Raw genomic sequence first — 21107 nt, 5'->3', positions numbered from 1 at the left:
ATTTACCCCAATGCTACACCTTATTACTCGATCAACGTATAGTGACCGTAACCGTGACTGAAGTGCACCAAAATCCATGAGGTAATCGCAACCCGAAGGCGTGTTGGGTTCAAAAGGCGATTACCAGGGATGTAAAATCAGGAAAACCTTACCCGGGAATAGATGGAGCTGAACCTCCCGAAGCTATAACAACAACATAACTTTATATTAGAGATATAACCAACACTATGTAACCTATCTCAGGTGTAAGAACACAAGTCCTCGGCACTCATCTAAGATCCAAACTAGAGATGAGCGAACTTAAAGTAAATTCGATTCGTCACAAACTTCTCGGCTCGGCAATTGATGGCTTTTCCTGCATAAATTAGTTCAGCTTTCCGGTGCTCCGGTGGGCTGGAAAAGGTGGATACAGTCCTAGGAGACTCTTTCCTAGGAATGTATCCACCTTTTCCAGCCCACTGGAGCACCTGAAGGCTGAATTAATTTACGCAGGAAAAGTCATCATCAACTGCTGAGCCGAGAAGTTCGTGACAAATCGAATTTACTGTAAGTTCGCTCATCTCTAATCCAAACTTTATTAACAGCTTTGACAGATCACAGGCAACAATTGTTTCGCTCACAGAGCTTCTTCACAGCCTACTTTCCAAAGGTTCCCCCTCCCCTTTAAAGGGACCATCCCAATAAAAATAGCTGTGTTGTGAAACTTGACAGTACACAGAAAATAGAGTAGAAAAAGACTAAAAACACAGTAAATTAATACAAATTAAAACCAGCAAGAAGTATTGCAACTGCTGTTTAGGAAAATACATTGATATCCTGTCTCTCATTTAAACCAAGGGGACCTAAAGCCCCCGTTTTTTTATATTAGAGAAGTCTCACATTGCAATAGTTCTTGGTGGCGATCACCTCCTTGCTGCATTGCTTCAACACATTTCAAACCCAGAAATCTCATACATTTGGGGTCTGCGTTATGAACTTCACACGTGTTTGATTAGTCTGGGTGATCCCATCTTAGTACGTAAAGACCGAACAAGTTCATTAAATCGTTTGAACAGTGGCCGAATAATCCTGCCGATGTAAAAATATTGCCAATCACATACTATAGCATATACAACATAGGGGGTTCGGCACGTTATAAAGTCCCTTATACATATTTCAGTTTGCCCCAGTCGAATAAATTGACCACCCAGAAAGCTGCTGCAGTACCGGCAACTTCCACAACTGTGGTTACCCTTGGGAACCGCATCCCGCAGCCAGCCCCTAGGGGGCGATGTATCCAACCTCCCTTTTATCAATGTATCCCTGATATTTCCGCACCATTTAAAAGATACCAAGGGGTTAAATAGCGTAACAAGGGGTATAGTGTGCCTTAACACCCCCCATTTTTTGAACAGTGGTCCAAGAAAATGAAAAATTTTATTTTTCATTTGCAAAGCCCACTGTTCCAAAGATCTGTCAAATGCAGGTGGGGTGTAAATGCTCACTGCACCCCTTATTACATTTTGTGAGGGGTGTAGTTTCACATGTGGCGGGGTCCATTGTTCTGGTAGCATGGGGGCTTTGTAAACGCACATGGCCCCCGACTTCCATTCTAAACAAATTCTCTCTCCAAAAGCCCAATGGCTTTTCTTCTCTTCTGACCATTGTAGTGTGCCAGCAGAGCACTTTACATCCACATATGGGGTATTTCCATCCAAAAAGCCTCCCAAAATTTTTAACCCCATTTCCTCTTTTACCCCTTGTGAAAATAAAAAATTTGTGATAACAATTTTTCATTTTCACATCCAACTTTAGCTGAAATCACCTGTGGGATGTTAAAGCTCACTGTACCCCTTGTTACGTTCCTTGAGGGGTGTTGTTTCCCAAATAGTGTGCCATGTGGGGCTTTTTTTTTTTTTTTTTGCTTTTCTGGCACCATAGGTGCTTCCTAAATGCAACATGCGCCAAATGTGACCCCTTCTCTTCTGAGCATTTTAGTGCACCTGCAGGCCACTTGATGTCCACATGAGGTATTTCCATACTCAGAAGAGATGGGGTTACAAATTTTGGGGGGCATTTTCTCCTATTACCTCTTGTAAAAATTGTAAATTTGGGAAAAAAAACTGCATCCATGTTCACAGACAGTATTTTGGGTCATTTGTGAACAACGCTGCTGAAAAACATAACATAATTAGGGATCGAGCGATTATCGGTTTGGCCGATATTCACGATTTTGGACGTTATCGGTGCCGATAATCCGATAATGCGACGCCCCCCCCACACGCCGCCCCATTGCCTCCCCCATCCCCAGTTTTATAATTACCTGTTCCCGGGGTCTAGGGCCCACACTACTTCTGGCTCCTGCTGCTTCCTGTGTTACTCTGTGCGCTGTGCAGCGCAATGAGGAGTGACGTCCTCAATGCGACATCACCGTCAGTGCGCACAGTGACAGCTCAGAACGGGAGCCAGAAGTAGCGCTGACCCCAGGAACAGGTAATAAAACCAGGGATGGGGGAGGCAATGGGGCAGCGGCGGTAGGGGCGGCGTGCGGTTTGGGGGTGCGGTGCAGGGGGGGTGGGTCAGCGGTGGTGGTTGGGAGGACCCCCGGACAGGCAGGGGGAGAGAAGCGGGTGGCAGCGACAGTCTCTGGCCCAGCAAAAGCCGCTCCAGTTCATTGATTTAAAGCACCCACTTTAAATCAAAGATCTGCAGCGGCTTCTTCGTGGCCTGAAAGACCACAGATTATCGGTATCGGCCCTAAAAAATTGATATCGGTCAATCGCTAAACATAATATCTAAAAATAAGGCACAACATATTATGTGAACAATGGAACACCTCAGAAAGCTGAAATTTTGCTTTGACCAGGAAGGCCCAAAACCCACTGGGCATGAAGGGATTAGGAGGTTATCGTATATGGGGAAAAAAAAAAAAAATATATATATATATATATATATATATATATATATATATATATATAATTACACCCGAAATACCAAAAAGTTAGGAGTCTCAGAATCACCAACTGCCTAGTGTGGCTGCTGCATCCTTTCAGTACATTAATAAATTCGTGTATGTATCTGAGGGAATTGTGTCATAAAGAGGTTAAAGAGCGCTGCTTTGAAGCCTACTGAAAATGACCCCCATCTGCTTAAGTCTGCAACGTATGTCAGTAAACGCGACTAAAACTCGTGATAATCGCGATATCTTATGCCTCTATTTGTTAGGCTTTTCCTATGGCCCCTACCTCACAAACCCACTTTATCTCCTCACAGCTGCCAAATGAGCGGGAGCGGCGTGCGATCATGTGACACCCTGAGCCTCTGTTGTGTGGTGCACACGTGACCCTCTACCCGGGCTAACATGGCGGCGCCCTTTGAGCTCGTGTTGAGCACGGATGCTTCTGGACAAGTTGCTAATTGTTCGGCATGGGATCCGCAGACAGGAGCGGTCCTGCTCAGCTATCGTGGAGGGAACAGCTCGCCCAGGGGCCTGGTGATGCTCGGGGGACAGTATCTGCTCGGAGGGCAACTAGGGAAGAACTACATCAATGTATGGGAACTACAAAGAAAGGTAGGTGAGCCCATAGTGATGGCGGCGTCCTCCCTACCTAAAGTGTTACTCAGCAGCTCACCTCTTGCTTTTTACACCCTATAGGACCAGCTGCAGCAGAAGATCGTGTGCTCGGCCCCGGTGACTTGTCTAGCAGCGTCCCCTAATGGACTGTATCTAGCAGCTGGCATTGCGGAAAGTATCTACCTCTGGGAGGTAAGGTGGCAGGAGCAATGGGCACAAGATCCATCAGCAGGGCAAGTGTCTATCCCAGTGTTTCCCGACCAGGGGGACCACCAGCTATTGCAAAGCTACAACTCCCAGCATGCATAGACCAGTGTTTCCCAACCAGTGTGCCTCCAGCTGTTGCAAAACTACAACTCCCAGCATGCCTAGACCAGTGTGCCTCCAGCTGTTGCAAAACTACAACTCCCAGCATGCCCAGGCAGCCTTCGGCTGCCCAGGCATGCTGGGACTTGTAGTTTTGAAACAGCTGGAGGCACACTGGTTGGGAAACACTGGCCTAGACAGTTGAAGACTGTCTGTCCATGCTGGGGGTTATAGCTTTGCTACAGCTGGAGGCCCACTGTTTGGGAAATGCTTGTCTATGCAGCCTTTGCTACCAAGCATTGTTGCAGTTCTAAGGAGCCTCACCAGTCCTAGCTGCAGTTCTAAACCGGGTAGATTTCATGGGACCACAACTCATTTGCTACGTGGTACTAAAAACTGTGCCACGTCAGACCTAGTAACCCAGAATAGTAATTCAGTACAGTCAGAGTTGGTTGACAGTCCTGGTGGCACATTCTTCACTCTCTGACTGAGATCTGGTGCAATGTTAACTTTCGCCCACCCCAAGCAAGCCCAACCAGTGAGGTTGCCCAGCGATACAGTAGAGGTGTAAAAGAAGGGTCACTCGCATGTTGAATTTTTATTTTATTCATGTAAAAAAAAAAAAAAAACCTGTTGTGCATATGCAAAGGAGTGACTCTTAAGACTGCGTATAGGTAGTTTCTGCAATGATCCTTTTTTTTTTTTTTTTTTTTTACTAGACGCTAAGAATTCCTTTTATAAGGCTGGGTTCACACTATACGTTTGTCGCATACGGGGACCGGATCCGGCTGGAAGATGGCCCCAGCCGACCCCGGCCCCCATCTCATTCATTTGAATGAGCCAACTGGAATCAGATAGTGACTACGGTCGACTCATTTTTGCCCCTTATCCGGTTTTGTGACTGGACCTAAAAATGTGGTTTATATTCTGGCCCATATTTATCAAACTTTGTGGGAGAAAAACTGGAGTGATTTTTGTACAGCAACCAATCACAGCTCAGCTAACTAGCTCTGGTAAAGTGAATCCTGAACTGTGGTTGGTTACTGTGGAAAAATTATTCTAGTTTTACCCAGGGCTGTGGAGAGTCGGTAGATAAATTTATAAACACTTACAGTTGAATCCAAGAAGCTGTTCCACCAAGTTCTTCTAAGCTCTTCTAGCAGAGAGAGGTAGTGGGGCAGAAGCTGCTGCCTTCTCCTTTTTGTGTGCTGATCTGCTGCTGAAGATAGGGCAGTGGGAGGATCCAGGAAGGGGCATTTATTATAAAACATGATTTTCTTAGTAGAATCCCAGAGTCATGTTTAAAGTTTAAGCTAACAGTCGGAGTTTACACATTTTTATAGCCTCAGCTGAATGACAGCAGTTTTTCCAATGGTTTACATCTTCAGTCTGGAACTATTTACCCTCTATTCCCTTCACTTATACAAGTGTCTCAAGTCCTGCAAAAAACATCTTTACTAAATCCCTTATCAGTGAGAGGCTAGGTTACCCATGGGTTCCCTGTAACAGCAGAACACAACACTATGGAAAGTATAAGTATTACTGCTCCTAATTGTGTGTTGCGTGCCATATAGTAAAGCACATGGAAAGCATGCTTCTTCACAGTCACTTAATGTGTTCGTTTTGCAGTTACGTGAGGCACTGTATGCATTGGTCTTTATTCTTACAGTAGAGAAGTCCTTAATTATAACTCTTAGTGAATTGGGACATATAAACTTGCTTTTAAAAAAAAAAAATTATTCCAATCTAAATTTAGTCGGAGTCGGTGCATTGTTTGCCGACTCCAGGTACCCAAAATTTCGTTAGACTCCACAGTACTGGTTTTACCCTCACATAGTTTGATAAATCTCCCCCGATGTGTATATTATAGTAGTCTATCGGTTCATTTTAGGTGCAGTGAGAAGTAGTTGTAAATTGGAAAATGATGGATCATGATTAGAAATAACATAATGACATACATATTGACAGTGTAAACAGTGACTTATAGAGATATAAGTTGTAACTCTGTTTTGTTACTGTGCTAGAAAGCTGAAAGCAAATGTAAAGGTGAATTGGGATAGGTGGCCATCCACAATAATAGTTTTATGATCTAAATACTTGTGGAAACATTTTTAATCTTCAAAAAAATAAAAAAAAAATAAACATAATTTTCCACTGCTCTTCTCAGGTTTGCACAGGTCATCTACTTGCTATTCTTAATAGCCACTACCAGGATCTCACCTGCCTTACGTTCACAGATGACAGCAGTCACTTCCTGTCTGGAGCCAAGGATAGTCTTGCTCTTGTGTGGAACATCTTCAGGTAAATGTTTAAGGAATTGTCCTTGAAATAAAGCTCTGGTTTGTGTGTAGTTGACTTTCTACAAGTGTTGAGACCAAGGAAAATGAGCAGGGTTATCTCTGAGAATAGGGTAAATTGCTTCCCACTTTTGTAAAGAAAAATATATACTTGTATTAGTCACCACTCCATTGCAAATACAGAAGCTACTGATCCCCTATCTTGTGGATTAGTGATAAGTACTCTAAAGGGGTACTTAGGTGGAAAACTCCTCAGTGCACAGAGCCCTGCTTGTCATCAGTGCACAGAGCCCTGCTTGTCAACCTTCCTGTATTTGGTCTTCTCAGGCCATGTTTCTACTTTGTTTTTTGTCCTTGCGTTTTTTGGTTTGAAAAATCTCCAGTGCAATTTCGTCTGGCTATTCATCTGGCATTTTTATTTATTTATTTATTTTTTGTGGAAATTGCATTTTTGGCCCCTCAGGCAGGTTTTTTTTTTTTTTTTGGTACCCAAAATTTGTTGGATACCAAAAAAAATGCAGTAGTGATGGGGGAAAAAAAAAAAATTTCTAACATTTTTATTCATTTTTTAATAGTGATTCACTATTTTTTCCTCTATTTTTTTTTTTTTTTTTACTTTTTTAAGGGCATTCTGTCAATTAGTACAGGTACTACTACTCTCATCATGGAACAGTGTGTGTCTTTTTTTAGGTTGCCACCAAAAAAAAAAAGGGAAAGGGAAACGCACACACGACATTTTTATTATTGTCTGCTATATTTTTAGTGCCCTGCCTGCCCACATACATTTATCCCTGTTTGAAAATGTATAAAAAATTTGTTATAAAAAAGAAATACAATTTTTTTCCATACCTACTGTATCTTTTTTTATTTTTGAAATGGAACCCTACGAAAATTTTATTAAAAAAAATAAATAAATAAATAATCTCAATCAAGTTAAAACCCACATGGCATTTTTCTTGGCGTTTTTACTCCCATAGACTTCCATGGGAGAAAAACACCACGAATTCAGGGAAAAAACGCCAGTGGCTCAACATACTGCGATTTAGCAAAACCGCCAAGGAGCTGAAAAACACCAAACAGAGTGAAAAAAACGCCAAAAGGATAAAATGCCAAACTGAAAAAACGGCAAGTGGAAAAAGAATTTAGCGATTTCTAATTGATTTACAGCTAACATCTGGCTGCAGCGTTTTTTGGCCAAAAAAATGCCATGCGGCAGAATTGGAGTTTTTCTTGGCATTTAGAAAAAAAAAATGGTTGAAACTTAGCCTCACAGACACACATGCAAGTGTGGGTGGACAAGCAGGGCTCTGTGACAAGCTCCCAGCTCACACAGCATGATGATTGACAAGCTAGGAGTCTGCACAGAGCCCTGCTTGTCCTGTCCTCACTTCCTGTATTTGGACTCCTCATAGAAACACACAGGCAATAGCTGCAGGAACAGCATTTTTTCACCACAAAATATACACATTTCTTAACCAATGTATATTTAATGGTATGATCTACATTATATAAAGTTTTTGCTAATGACAGGTACATTTTAAGTCACCAGGATGAGGGAGAAACGATAAAACTTGCTTGGGCATTAGGGCATTTAAATGAATATTAGATGTATTAGGGTAAAATCTAACAAATGCCTTACAGTTTCAGTGCATCAGTGTCTTGCAGGCTGAAGGATCTCGAGGGCCTGAACCTCGTCACATGTGGACCCAACACTCGCTCCCTATAACTGATGTGCAGTGTGGCACTGGAGGGCCCCAATCCCGAGCAGTTACTTCTTCCTTGGACCAGACAGTTAAGGTAACTAAACCACATAAATCAAGACTTATTTTTTCTGAATCTCTCAGCTCTGTGCCTTTAAAAGGATGACAGAAGCAAAAATGATACTAAAAACCCTGCATATTACCATTTTTAACAGCCTTTCATGACTGATTAAAATGATCCATACAACAACCATTTTTATTACTGGAAAACGGACAGTCTTGTTGATACATTCTAGTGGGATTGTAAGTGTTGTAATTGGTTCAAATATTTCTGGTGTTTACATATACACTTAAAGGGGTACTCTCGTGGAAAACATTTTTTAATCAACTGGTGGCAGAAAGTTAAACAGATTTGTAAATTACTTCTATTAAAAAATCTTTACCCTTCCACTACTTATTAGCAGCTGTATGCTACAGAGGAAATTATTTTGTTTTTTGAATTTTCTTTTTTGTCTTGTCCACAGTGCTCTCTGCTGACACCTGATGCCCGTACCTGGAACTGTCCAGAGCAGGAGAAAATCCTGATAGAAAACCTATGCTGCCCTGTACAGTTCCTGACACTGACAGGTGTCAGCAGAGAGCACTATAGAAAAGACAAAAAAGAAATTCAAAAAGAAAATAATTTCCTCTGTAGCATACAGCTGCTAATAAGTACTGAAAGGATTAAGATTTTTAAATAGAAGTAACTTACAAATCTGTCTAACTTTCTGGTAGAGATGAGCGAAGTTAGGGATTTAATTTGTCACGAACTTGTCTTGTTAAAATTTAATTTGCGGTAACTACAAGGATCTATCTTGTCACCATGCACCAGTATTCATGTAGAGCAATCTTAGTGTACCTGTCGTCAACAAAAACTTTTTATATAATGTAGATAATACTATATGTATATTTGTAACATACATTGGTTTAAAAATGTGTGTGTTTGTCCCTGCAGCTATTGCCTGTGTGTCTCTATGAGGAGTCCAAATACAGGAAGTGAGGGTGGACAAGCAGGGCTCTGCACACTGAGGCTCTATGACATTATCCTGGCTCACACATCTGGATGAATGACAATCAAGGAGTCTGCACAGAGCCCTGCTTCTCCTTCCCTCACTTCCTGTATTTGTGCTCCTAATAGACTCACAGAAGCAAGAGCTGCAGGGACAGCATTTCCCCCCCCCAAAAAAATATATTTTTTAATCAATGTATATTACAAAAATATGTATAATGGTATAACCTCCATTATATCAAGTTTTTGTTGGCGACAGGTACGCTTTAACCATATTGTTTGACCAACTGATAGGGCAGGCGAGGGCGCGCAGGGGCCCTGAAAGGGCAGGCGAGGGCGCGCAGGGGCCCTGAAAGGGCAGGCGAGGGCGCGCAGGGGCCCTGAAAGGGCAGGCGAGGGCGCGCAGGGGCCCTGAAAGGGCAGGCGAGGGCGCGCAGGGGCCCTGAAAGGGCAGGCGAGGGCGCGCAGGGGCCCTGAAAGGGCAGGCGAGGGCGCGCAGGGGCCCTGAAAGGGCAGGCGAGGGCGCGCAGGGGCCCTGAAAGGGCAGGCGAGGGCGCGCAGGGGCCCTGAAAGGGCAGGCGAGGGCGCGCAGGGGCCCTGAAAGGGCAGGCGAGGGCGCGCAGGGGCCCTGAAAGGGCAGGCGAGGGCGCGCAGGGGCCCTGAAAGGGCAGGCGAGGGCGCGCAGGGGCCCTGAAAGGGCAGGCGAGGGCGCGCAGGGGCCCTGAAAGGGCAGGCGAGGGCGCGCAGGGGCCCTGAAAGGGCAGGCGAGGGCGCGCAGGGGCCCAGAAAGGGCAGGCGAGGGCGCGCAGGGGCCCTGAAAGGGCAGGCGAGGGCGCGCAGGGGCCCTGAAAGGGCAGGCGAGGGCGCGCAGGGGCCCTGAAAGGGCAGGCGAGGGCGCGCAGGGGCCCTGAAAGGGCAGGCGAGGGCGCGCAGGGGCCCTGAAAGGGCAGGCGAGGGCGCGCAGGGGCCCTGAAAGGGCAGGCGAGGGCGCGCAGGGGCCCTGAAAGGGCAGGCGAGGGCGCGCAGGGGCCCTGAAAGGGCAGGCGAGGGCGCGCAGGGGCCCTGAAAGGGCAGGCGAGGGCGCGCAGGGGGGAAAAGGAAATAACACTTTCTTATGAAGTATGTTAGAAAGGTTAATGTTTTGCCAAGATGTACAACATGTAAAAAGTTTTTGAATCTGACAGTGCCCATTTTAAGTCATTTTTCAAATGTGAGTTCAATTACCATGCTACCGTTTTACTATTACTTTTTATCTTCTTTATAGCTTTGGGATATTGCATCCGGGGAGCTTCTGGTATCTGTCCTCTTTGATGCTCGGATCATGTCAGTAACATTTGACCCAGCTGAATATCATTTATTTTGTGGGGGAAGTGATGGCTCCATATTCCAGGTGGATCTCTTTGAATGGGTAAGAGCGATTGATTGAAACCTAGACATGTCCACACATGAACACATGAATTGAATTCTTAAAGTTAGCCCAAAGCCTATCTCCTACTAGTTCCTCACAGATGAGTGGAAAGAGATGTAGTGAACGTTGGGCAGTTTAGCTGAGGCATGCAATCCTTAGCAAGTTATGTGCACAAGTCACGTTCCTCAGAAAGGAGCTTATACACTGAACTCGCTGGTTGTTTTGCGGTTTCCTTACCACCCAGTGTTAGTTGCGGAGAGCACCCTTTGAACTTTAAGGAGGGAATTTATCATTATATATACACAGTTTTCACTGTCTATATTGTGCAATCTTTTTTGCGCAATTCACATATTTTTTATTTATTTTTTTTGTGTGCAATTTTTGAACTGTACAAGTGGAATTCTAAATTGCTGTGTACGGTAGAGGTGATTATGTGGTGGATATAGATTTATCAACTGCGTATTTCCACTTTACACGCACAAAGGCCTGATTTTATTACGCAAATATACACCATCAAGGAGGACACTTAAAATGTTATAAGTATAAATCCAGCAATATGTAATACATATTTAGATTAGACTCCAATCTGTACAGACTGTATACACTGTGTAAAAATTCAAACTCCTGCTGTTCTTGATGAGTGCAGGAGATTGCACCTGTGTAATGTAACCATGATGACCTAAGAATACCACTGTGTGTGCCGGAAGGGAGAAGAAGGTACAGCTGTTAGGTCTATGTATATGCCTGATCATGTGTAGCAGAGCTGAGTGTGTGATTGTGTTTATGCGGCAGAGTTGAGTGTGTGCGTGGTCATGCATACACATAATCACACGTTCAGCTCTGCTCCATACACATGCCGCACACTATTTTCTGCTACATGTACATGATAGACAACCTTTAAGGGGTAACCCCCTGGCAGGGAAAACCCTAACTAGAAAACCCTTGTAAAATGTTGATCTTTATTATATACTATTTAAAAGTTGTACCCTCCACAAACAAATGTTAAAATTGTCAGCGGTATATAACTGGTTAATCTAGGAGAATCATTTTGCTTCTCCTCTCTGGGATTAAGATTAGAGATGAGCGAATTTACAGTAAAGTCGATTCGTCACGAACTTCTTGGCTCGGCAGTTGATGACTTTTCCTGCATAAATTAGTTCAGCTTTCCGGTTCCCCGGTGGGCTGGAAAAGGTGGATACAGTCCTAGGAGACTCTTTCCTAGGACTGTATCCACCTTTTCCAGCCCACCGGAGCACCTGAAGGCTGAACTAATTTATGCAGGAAAAGTCAACTGCCGAGCCGAGAAGTTTGTGACGAATTGAATTTACTGTAAGTTCGCTCATCTCTAAGATGCTGACTTTATTCACATTACACTTTATCGGGAATTTAAGATACTAAATATGAACGATATCGGCATGAAGTTCACCCTTGAGGAAGGAGGCAATTGCATCAATTTATTAGACATCTATATATATATCGATGAGGATCAGAAGATCCTAACTAGAGATGAGCGAACTTACAGTAAATTCGAAATTCAGGTATAAAAAACAGTATAATGATCTAATTGCTTCTCAGCATAATATCAAAAACTAACATGTAGTTAGTATACATTTTTTATCAAAAAGTACAAGCCCACTCACGAACTTACAGTAAATTCGATTCGTCACGACTTTTCCTGCGTAAATTAGTTCAGCTTTCAGGTGCTCCGGTGGGCTGGAAAAGGTGGATACAGTCCTAGGAGACGTTACTAGGAATGTATCCACCTTTTCCAGCCCACCGGAGCACCTGAAGGGTGAACTAATTTACGCAGGATAAGTCATCAACTGCCGAGCCGAGAAGTTTGTGACGAATCGAATTTACTGTAAGTTCGCTCATTTCTAATCCTAACCGATATATATATAGGAAGCAAACAGCTACAAACAGCTTCCTACATTGGAATAGTTGGCATCCAGGGGCTTTAAACGCAGTATACCATGTGGACAATACCTAAGGGCAAAAAAGAAACTGCTCGGAAGAGGGGAAAGAGAGTGCAAATCTGATGTAAAGGTTCGTAAATAGAGGATATCCTAGAAAGCATTTGAGAAGTGCCTTTAACAGAATGAGAACCCTGAACAGAATGGAACTCCTGCGTCCCAAAAGAGAAGAACAATCTAAAGATAAGATCATCAGATGCATAGGGACCTATGACGCCTATGCATCACGGATTACACAGATTTTAAGAGAACACTGGAATGTCCTGAGATTGGATCCCGATTTGCAAACAGAAATCTGCACTCAACCAAGTATTACCTATAGAAGAGGATCAAATATTCGTGACATATTAGTACATAGTCATCACAAAAAAGATGATGAGAATATAGTTACTTGGATTCCAAATCCACCTATGGGGTCACGTCCATGCGGTCATTGCTCCACAAGTAAGTATATGCCAAAAATAAAGAAATTGAAAAATCCATCAGGCTATAAGACAATTCCTAAATTGCAGTAGGCAAAATGTTATCTACATAGCTACATGCACATGTCCATTGTTGTATGTAGGTAAAACTACACACAAACTCAATAGAAGAGTAGGAAAGCGCATTAGTACAATCAGAACAGGGGTAGATACCCCTCTGGTAAGACATGTTCGCCAGAAACAGGGAAATCAAGCAGACATTGTGAAATTCTGGGGCCTTTGTCAATTGAAGATAGGCCCTAGAAAGGGGAACATTGACAAATTATTATTTAAAGGAAGAGGTGAGGTGGATTTACCGCCTCAACAGTAAATTCCCATTTGGATTGAACAAAGATTTCACATTAGTGGCTTCCTCGAGTGAGAAGGAAAACTACTTAAAAATATCACAAAAAGGGCAAGTACCCAATTCAAATAAGTCTCTGGATGCCAGTAAGATAATATATCCCAGGTTACCACATGACAATAGAACATATGTCATTTACGTCTTGTAGGTCCCCTGAGTATAGTGCAAGAGAATCCATTTGTACGTACTTGGTGGTCTGGTTTCCGTGCCCTCCTAGTGTTGGCCGGGTGTGAAATGGTGGGGACTTGGTGGTTCGGACCATTGAACTCTTCCTTATAAAAAAAGATAAAGTGAAAAAATTACCAAACGTGAGAAGAGACAATATACTGTAAAAAATATGAAGAATTCCATATAACTGTTATTATGTGATTTACATCTACAATATCATTATATTAGATAGAAATTAGGGACACATAAATAAGTCAAATTGGACAGATCAATAAAGGGAATAGAAGACTGCATAAATTAAAGATATGGAATCACTCAACATTGCAAAGAATGACCATATATTATGTGAGCCTGATTAATAATTGCAATAAGAGAATGTATAGCACAGTATTAGATGCTTATGAGAAAACTGAGATCATACTTAAGGTTCATCATGTTATACTAGGGGATAATATATATATATATATATATATATATATATATATATATATATATATATATATATATATATATATATATATTACCACCATCACCAATAATCACATTTAAAATAATGAACCCTAAATGAATACATTCAATGATTATGAATTATAAACAATTAATTCAGGTCAACTATAAAACACGAGCCTGGAAATAATGGTGAATCCAGGATCTCAGGAAGGGAAAGTGTTTTAAACAGGCAAGAGTGGTGACTATATATAATTACATCCTAGATAACAAAGTTCCAACAAAACTGTGCAACTTTCATCAATACCAATGACACTCATTATACCCCATGAGGAGTGTGGCTAGAGATGTGGTCCCAAGACATGCGCACTTAGCATCCGGAACAGCGACACACAAAGTCCAGTGACATGTGCGGCCAGAGACACAGGACCGAAAGCACGTGAGAGACGTGAACACATACAGCTGTCACCGATTCGGGGCCACGTCACAGACAGATAATGCTCTCATTGGCACAATGCTTCACGCAAGACAGGGAAATATGACGTGGATGACTTTGATCGGTATATTGTGGAACAGGAAATGACAATACAAAGTTATATAAACTAGATCGCTGCGTCCCGAGAGGCAGTAGCCCTACAGCCCTTGACAAAGCTGATTCATCAGCGAAACGTCGGGGAGGCTATCAGTTCATGTTTTAATCCAGCGGTATAGCGGTACATACGCGCAGGGAGAAAGTGCTGTCATATCCAGTGCGCAGCCAGGAGCACACAAGAATAAATAGTGTGAGAATAAAGTCAGCATCTTAATCCCAGGGAGGAGAAGCTAAATTATTCTCCCAGATAAACAAGTTATATACTGCTTACAACTTTAACATTTGTTTGTGAAGGGTACAACTTTTAAGTAGTATATAATAAAGATCACCATTTTACAAGGTCTCTAGTAAGGGTTTTCTCCACCAGGGGGTTACCGCTTAAAGGTTGTTTATGAATTAATGCCCTGGAACCTTCAAGGATCTACATGATCACACACTCAGCTCTGTTACATGAACACAGTGTTTGCCAACCATGGTGCCTCCAGCTGTTGCAAAACTGCAACTCCCAGCATGCCAAGTTTTGCAACACTTGGAGGCCTTCTCGTTGGTGAACACTGATATAGAAGTTAGGGGACAGATTGTTTAGCAAAATTTACATATTTTTTTAAACCCAGACATTCTGTGTACTTTATAAAGATTTATGATTTTACTATTGTGCAGAGTTTTGTTCGGCACACACTGCTGCTTTGGCACTTCTAGCTATGTGAGTAGTGCAACGCGGGAAAATGCCCCAGCTCTGAAGTGTGAGGTAGAGAAGGAGTGCATGGTCGAGCGAGGGGGGCTTTCTATATTTGTGCAAAATTTATCAAAGGACGTGCGCAACTTTTGTAAATTTTGAGCAAGAGTGTAAATTAGACAAGCAGTGTAAAAAGGTAGATCTGTGTCTACAATAGACACCTAATGATAAATGTCCCCCTAAGACCATAGTAGAAGCAATAGGCAATTATCGCATATATGCAATCGCAAAATATATTCCTTTATATAACCTTATATGCAATGTCTACAAGCCTAATGTGTACTCCAATAAACAACATTTTTATCAAGAAAATGCGGAGACACTTGATTCCATATAAAAAAATATATATTTTATTAGTAATCCAAAAAGAGATGTACAGCACAAGCCGGAGACTCCAATAGCAAAGGAAAGTGACTTTTATTGGTTGCTACCCAGATGCAACGTTTCGGCAAACAAAACTGCCGTTTTCAAGGCAGTTTTGTTTGCCGAAACGTTGCATCTGGTTAGCAACCAATAAGTCACTTTCCTTTGCTATTGGAGTCTCCGGCTTGTGCTGTACATCTCTTCTTGGATTGTTGTTACTCTGGATTGGCCCTCCGGATAGGTACGGGCACAGCCGAGTGGTCCAGTGCTGTCTCTTGGGACTTTTTTGCTATATTTTATTAGTATGCGTTAAAAAATGCAATCCATGTACAATATAAATAGAAGGGAAAAGAGGGCGAATCTCCACTGGAAGGAGAGAAATGGGTGCCACTCCAGACCAAACCACATAAGATATATCATGAAAAAGGACAGGGGGTCGAGTGTTCTCATATTCTACAAGTATCCGTGAGTGGATTAACACTCCACTTAGTACTTGGCACAAAAAGTAGAGCGCATATACATACCTAAAAAAATTAAGTTGTGGTAAGCTGGAGTGATGCCATTCTAACACACGTTTCTGAATGTCCTTTGTCCTAGTGGTGGCATCCTCTCAGCAGGAAATGCTATTTGTCTCAAAGTTCAATCAGAAAAAAGTTTAAAATAACACACCTGAGTTGGTCTGCTTTGTTGCTGCAACTTCCGGGATCCGTGTCACTAGCCGAGTCCTGTTGAGCGGTCATATGACCGCACCACATGATCAGTTGTACTAGACGCAGACCTGGAAGAGCAGTGGCCAGCAAGCCGGCTCATGCGCACAGCAGACAATACATCAGTGCAGTGTCAGAGGCAGTCCGCAGCGATTGCCGGGGAGTACGTTCGACACTGCACTGATCTATCACGCCGGAGGGCTCTACATAATGAATACATACATAGGGGAGGCACTACAATATCCATATCAATATAGAAATCATGCATTGTAAAGATTACTACTGTTACAAAAGACTATAAAACAATGACACTATAAAAGTACAATTATGGTGCAAAACTCATATCTAAAGAAGTGAAAATGAATAATATAATAATAAATTATCACTCCAGCTTAACACAATTTAATTTTAAATGTATGTATGTGGTCTCTACTTTCTGTGCCAAGTACTAAGTGGAGTGTTGATCCACTCACAGATAATTGTAGAATATGAGAACACTCGACCCCTGTCCTTTTTTCATTATATAACTTATGTGGTTTTGTTTTGAGTGGTGCCCATTTTTCTCCTTGCAGTGGAGATTCTCCCTCCTTTTTCCCTTTTTTTATATTGTACATGAATTGCATTTCTTAACGCATACTAATAAAACATATATATTTTTGTGGAATGTCCTTCCGGAAAACATGGGACACTCTGCAAATAGCTAGGACCGCTTGGAGATGTGCAGTCTCAGGATTTCCGTGGCTGATTTTTCCACTGTGCAAGTTCCACCATGTGCACCGTGCAGCAGAATCCCATTAAAAGCAATGGGACTCTGCTGCAACAAAACTTCTGGATTTTTCTGCCGGATTCCGCTCAAACTCCATTATGTGAACATGGTCTAATTTTGCTGGTTTTGCTTACCATGGACTTCAGTGGGTAGCAAAAATGTGCACATGTTATCATATCCTAAGTTCTTGTTTTCCCTTTTATCTTTTGCAGCCAGTGCAGCGAGAAAAAACTTTCAATACTGAACAGGAGAGGGTTTTTAAAGGACACAGGTAAAGATGGGTTTTGTGCTGTAAATTCCTTTTTTTTCTATTTCAAATTCTGTTTGAAATGGACAATTTGTCATAATAGTCTCTTGACCTTTAATCTGCCTCATCCTTTGCTTATATTAAATGGCACTGCATTGGGATTTAAGGAACAGTTTGTTACAGAATGCAAGACTCAGGTGTAGGTAGAGCCTTAGACTGTAGGAAAGAGCTTATTTTTTTTTTTTTTTATCGTTCTAACTTTTTGTTTTAAAAACTTCTCTGGGGAAGCCATATTGGAGTTACACATTAAATTTTACATTCAATTTCTGCAATGTCTACACTGCAGTAGGGCACAGTGATTTCTGGCCATACAACCTTTGTCACAACCAAATTCTCTACCCTTATCTGTGTGTATTGCACTATTTACTTGCCTTATCTAGGCCTCCAGCAGTACATTAGAGCTGTTAATGAAGGGATTTTTGTTTCTCATGAAGGGATGGCATATCAGTAAGGTATTGGATCACCTTATAAACAGTGGGGACCCCCATGGTGCGAATTTTTCTTTTATCCTTCCTCCTTCCCTTTTACGAAGTCTCAAGAAAATGCCAACAATTTTTTATTTAATTTTTATTTGAGTCTCTATATATTTGGAGATTTAGCATAACCAGGGCACTGGAAAAGTGGAGCAGTTGCCCATAGCAATCAGATTTTTATTTTTCAGAGGCCTTTTTAAAAATAAAAAAAAGCCATTTGATAGATTGCTATGGGCAACTGGTAATCCTTTTCTCTGCATCAGTTCTGATAAATCTCCCCAATAGCCTGACTATTTAAACCCCTCACAATATTAATTTCATGATTTTTCACTTTTCATTTAGAGACCAGGTGACATGTCTTTCCGTATCATTAGATGGGAGTATGCTAGTATCAGGGTCCCATGATGAGACCGTATGTGTTTGGGACATTCAAAGCAAGCAGTGTCTACGTACAGTAAACCATAGAGGTACTGTCATTTTAATTTTTTATTTCAGTTTTATTTGTGTTAATGCAAGAGTTGAATATAATGCTTATATTTCACCCATACTTCTAGGTGCAGTGACCAATGCTTTCATCATACCTGCACCAGGAAACATGTTACGAGCAGACAGTAAGCCTAGCTTTCCCCTCCCTCGCTTTAGTAAACACTTTCAGGGTGCAGAAGGCTGCGAGGGTCCGGAGAGTGATGGCATCATATTGCGACTTGGGAAACAGCAACAAGTGAGTTTTATTAGATTTTGTTATTCATTGTTGTATGTTAAGAAGCTGGTGCCTTTATACATGAGTAATTGTGTTAACTGCTTTTTTTACTTGCCAGTAGAACTGGAAATTTATGTTGTAACTACGTACCCATTGTTGAATGACTAATTAGAAATTATTTGGCAAAATGTCGCCAAGTATTTGATATTTTCATTGCTATTTGTGTTCTACCCATTTCATTTTATTATTGTAGGGATCGGAGGACACATACTTACAGCGTGCAGATCAGTTGCATGCCTTGCTAGGTGAAACGGAAGGCAAGGTAAAGGGCTGGATTCCTCATATCTTCACTTGGTCATGTGATTGTATCATTCTAAAAAAATTTATGTTTATTTTTTTTTTTTTTACCTCCCCAGAACCTTTCCGGCATTGTAGAGCAGCTTCGCTCTCGAACATCAGAACTTGAGGATGAGCTAAATATGGTTCGGAAAATAAACAAAGATCTTTTTGACTTCTCGGCAAACATCATCACCAAAACCTGACCTGGTCAATGAAATATACTAAGAAAGGACAATTTTTTCTTTCTTTTTTTATCACCCCCTACAACCAGAATTTTTCATGTATCTTAGTTATTTTTCTCCCTTGCCCCTCCTAGGAGTACTATAGTATAGTATCAAGCACTTTTATAGACCAATGTGGATTTTTCTACAATCAACATATATGGTCCTATTGAAGTGCATTAGCACAAATCTTAACATTGGTTTCAGTTCATGTTGAATAGGATTTCTTGTTGTGTAGGGTTATTTTTCTTTGTTTTTGTTTTTCTGCCTCATTATTATTCAAGAATTGTATTGGCATACTGTAACTAACTGAATTTTTCCTTATGGTATTCTGGGTTCTCAAGGAGTATTGCTCAGGCCACATTTAAATTTCACATTTAAATGTCTGATACAGATTGGCACTAAGCCAAGGGGCTAATGTGTTTAAAGGGAAAGTGTCACATTAAAATATATATGAAATATAGTTTTGTTGGAATAGTTCTAGGATAACTGGTAATCTATTCATGGAAATCTTTACTCCTTCTGGGCTAAGTAGTCATGTGGATGGTTCTGTTCAGTGAATAGGACCACCCACATGAATATTTAGCCCAGTTAGAGCAGTTGTGTGTTTTTTATTTTATAATACTTTTTTATTTTTTTAAATGACCAGTTATCCTGGAACTTAAGCTACTCTTGCTCTATTATAACATGATTCCTACACCTTAGGCCGCATTTTCAATTTGACAGGTTCACTTTAAAGCGTACCTGTCATTTGGAAAAACTTTTCACTTGTCAAATGTTTTGATCGTCGGAGGGGGTCTGATTGTTCAGACCTCCACCGATTAGAAGGAGATAGAAGTCTGTGCTGCCGCATGCTCTACTCCCTGCTCTGTGTCACATGATCGAGGCGCTCTGTAGACTTACTTTGCAAGTGTGTCTCAGTCATGTGACATGGACCCGCGAGAGGACATGTCCATTTTTTTTTTTCTGGGGACACTGGAATTAAGATTTCCACGCCAGAAACATCTGGTGCCGAAATTCTATGTGCGCAGCGCAGCAGAATCCAATTGAAATCAATGGGATTCTGCTGCTGTGTAATCTCTGTGTAGAAATTCTGATGTGTAAACATAGCCTTAGACCCCTGCCGATCCAAATCTTTGACATGTCTCTAGGACAGCTCAAAAGTGTATTTTTTTTTATTTTTATTTTTATTTTTTTAAATGACAGTGCCCATTGAAGTTATTGTTGGATGTATTTGTCACTTCATGGCTTGTGTTTTGGGGGGGGGGGGGGGGGGCGCACAAGTGTGATCAGGAACCATATAATTTAGCTTTCAGAAAAAAGCCGTAAAGTCTGGCATAGGATAGAAGCGTACATTATGTTTAGTAGCGTTAATATTCAGGAAATTCATTCTGATCACTGTTAGTCTAGATTTAGTACTTTTATGACTATCTTGAGGTTCACATATGTTGACACTTACAAAAGGCTTTTTATTTTTATTTAATTTTTTTTTGTGAAAGCATAATTTGTTACTATTTAATACAATATCTAGATGCATACCAACAGAACCCAAACATTTGTCACACTTTAAGACTAGTGTCCTCAGACTCTTTTGGCTACAATCTTTTGTACTAGGGAAGCACGTGCAAAAGCAGGAATCTCTTAAAACCATTTCAGGTACAAAATATAAAAAAATGAATTGTACTATAGAACACTGTTTATGGCCCTTTCAATTGTCTAATAAACTTTTTAAAATTAGATTTTGCCAATATATAAATCACTAAGGTGACTACACCCTTTTTGGATTTTGGTGGATCACAATAAGATAAACCACGTTTATTCAAACACAGAAATGTATTTTTAGTGATATGACAACAGCATTAAGGAGAAAAATCTCATAGGTTTTGTGCTAGAAAATCTAGTCGTACCACATTCACAGCACATACACCAATCCTGTATAATAAGGTTAATTAGTACAGTAGGCTATTTAATTCCTGAAATACCTGGGTGTATACCATCTCTGGTTGTCTTTCTTGTTTAAATTGGTAATATTTAAAGGGGCACAGTCGAATGCAAAAACTTTTTTTTTTTTTTTTTTTTTAGATGTACATCTTGGCAAACCATTAACCTTTCAAATACGTCATAAGAAAATGTTGCTAGCCCACCCTTACTTACTGGACTATGTCCATGCCTGTGCTT

General features: G+C 41.3%; 2 protein-coding genes across 3 annotated transcripts in view; one reads left to right on the top strand and one right to left on the bottom strand.

Moving 5' to 3' along the window:
• The window catches only part of LOC130267700 (uncharacterized), a 309666-nt gene extending 306382 nt beyond the window's left edge, over window positions 1-3284 (bottom strand). Inside the window, exon 1 of the mRNA XM_056517810.1 lies at window positions 3225-3284. The gene's annotated coding sequence lies outside the window, so the exon portion shown is untranslated. The remainder of the gene's footprint in view (window positions 1-3224) is intronic.
• Window positions 2446-19390, top strand: WDR18 (WD repeat domain 18). 2 transcript variants are annotated; one of them, XM_056517769.1, is made up of 11 exons: window positions 2446-2472; window positions 3253-3550; window positions 3635-3745; window positions 6027-6160; window positions 7812-7953; window positions 10169-10312; window positions 17102-17160; window positions 18012-18136; window positions 18224-18390; window positions 18623-18691; window positions 18786-19390. In XM_056517769.1, the coding sequence occupies exons 2-11, from the start codon at window positions 3341-3343 to the stop codon at window positions 18909-18911; spliced, it is 1287 nt and encodes a 428-aa protein (XP_056373744.1). In that variant the 5' UTR covers window positions 2446-2472; window positions 3253-3340; the 3' UTR covers window positions 18912-19390. The 2 variants fall into 2 exon arrangements, with proteins under 2 accessions (XP_056373744.1, XP_056373751.1); XM_056517776.1 differs by lacking the exon at window positions 2446-2472 and having other exon boundaries at window positions 3243-3550.
• The last annotated feature ends 1717 nt before the right edge of the window (window positions 19391-21107 follow it).

This window comes from Hyla sarda, chromosome 1, assembly GCF_029499605.1.
Source record: "Hyla sarda isolate aHylSar1 chromosome 1, aHylSar1.hap1, whole genome shotgun sequence".
Lineage (NCBI taxonomy): Eukaryota > Metazoa > Chordata > Amphibia > Anura > Hylidae > Hyla > Hyla sarda.
Note: the sequence above shows the minus strand (reverse complement) of the source record. Positions and strands in the feature narration are given on the sequence as shown.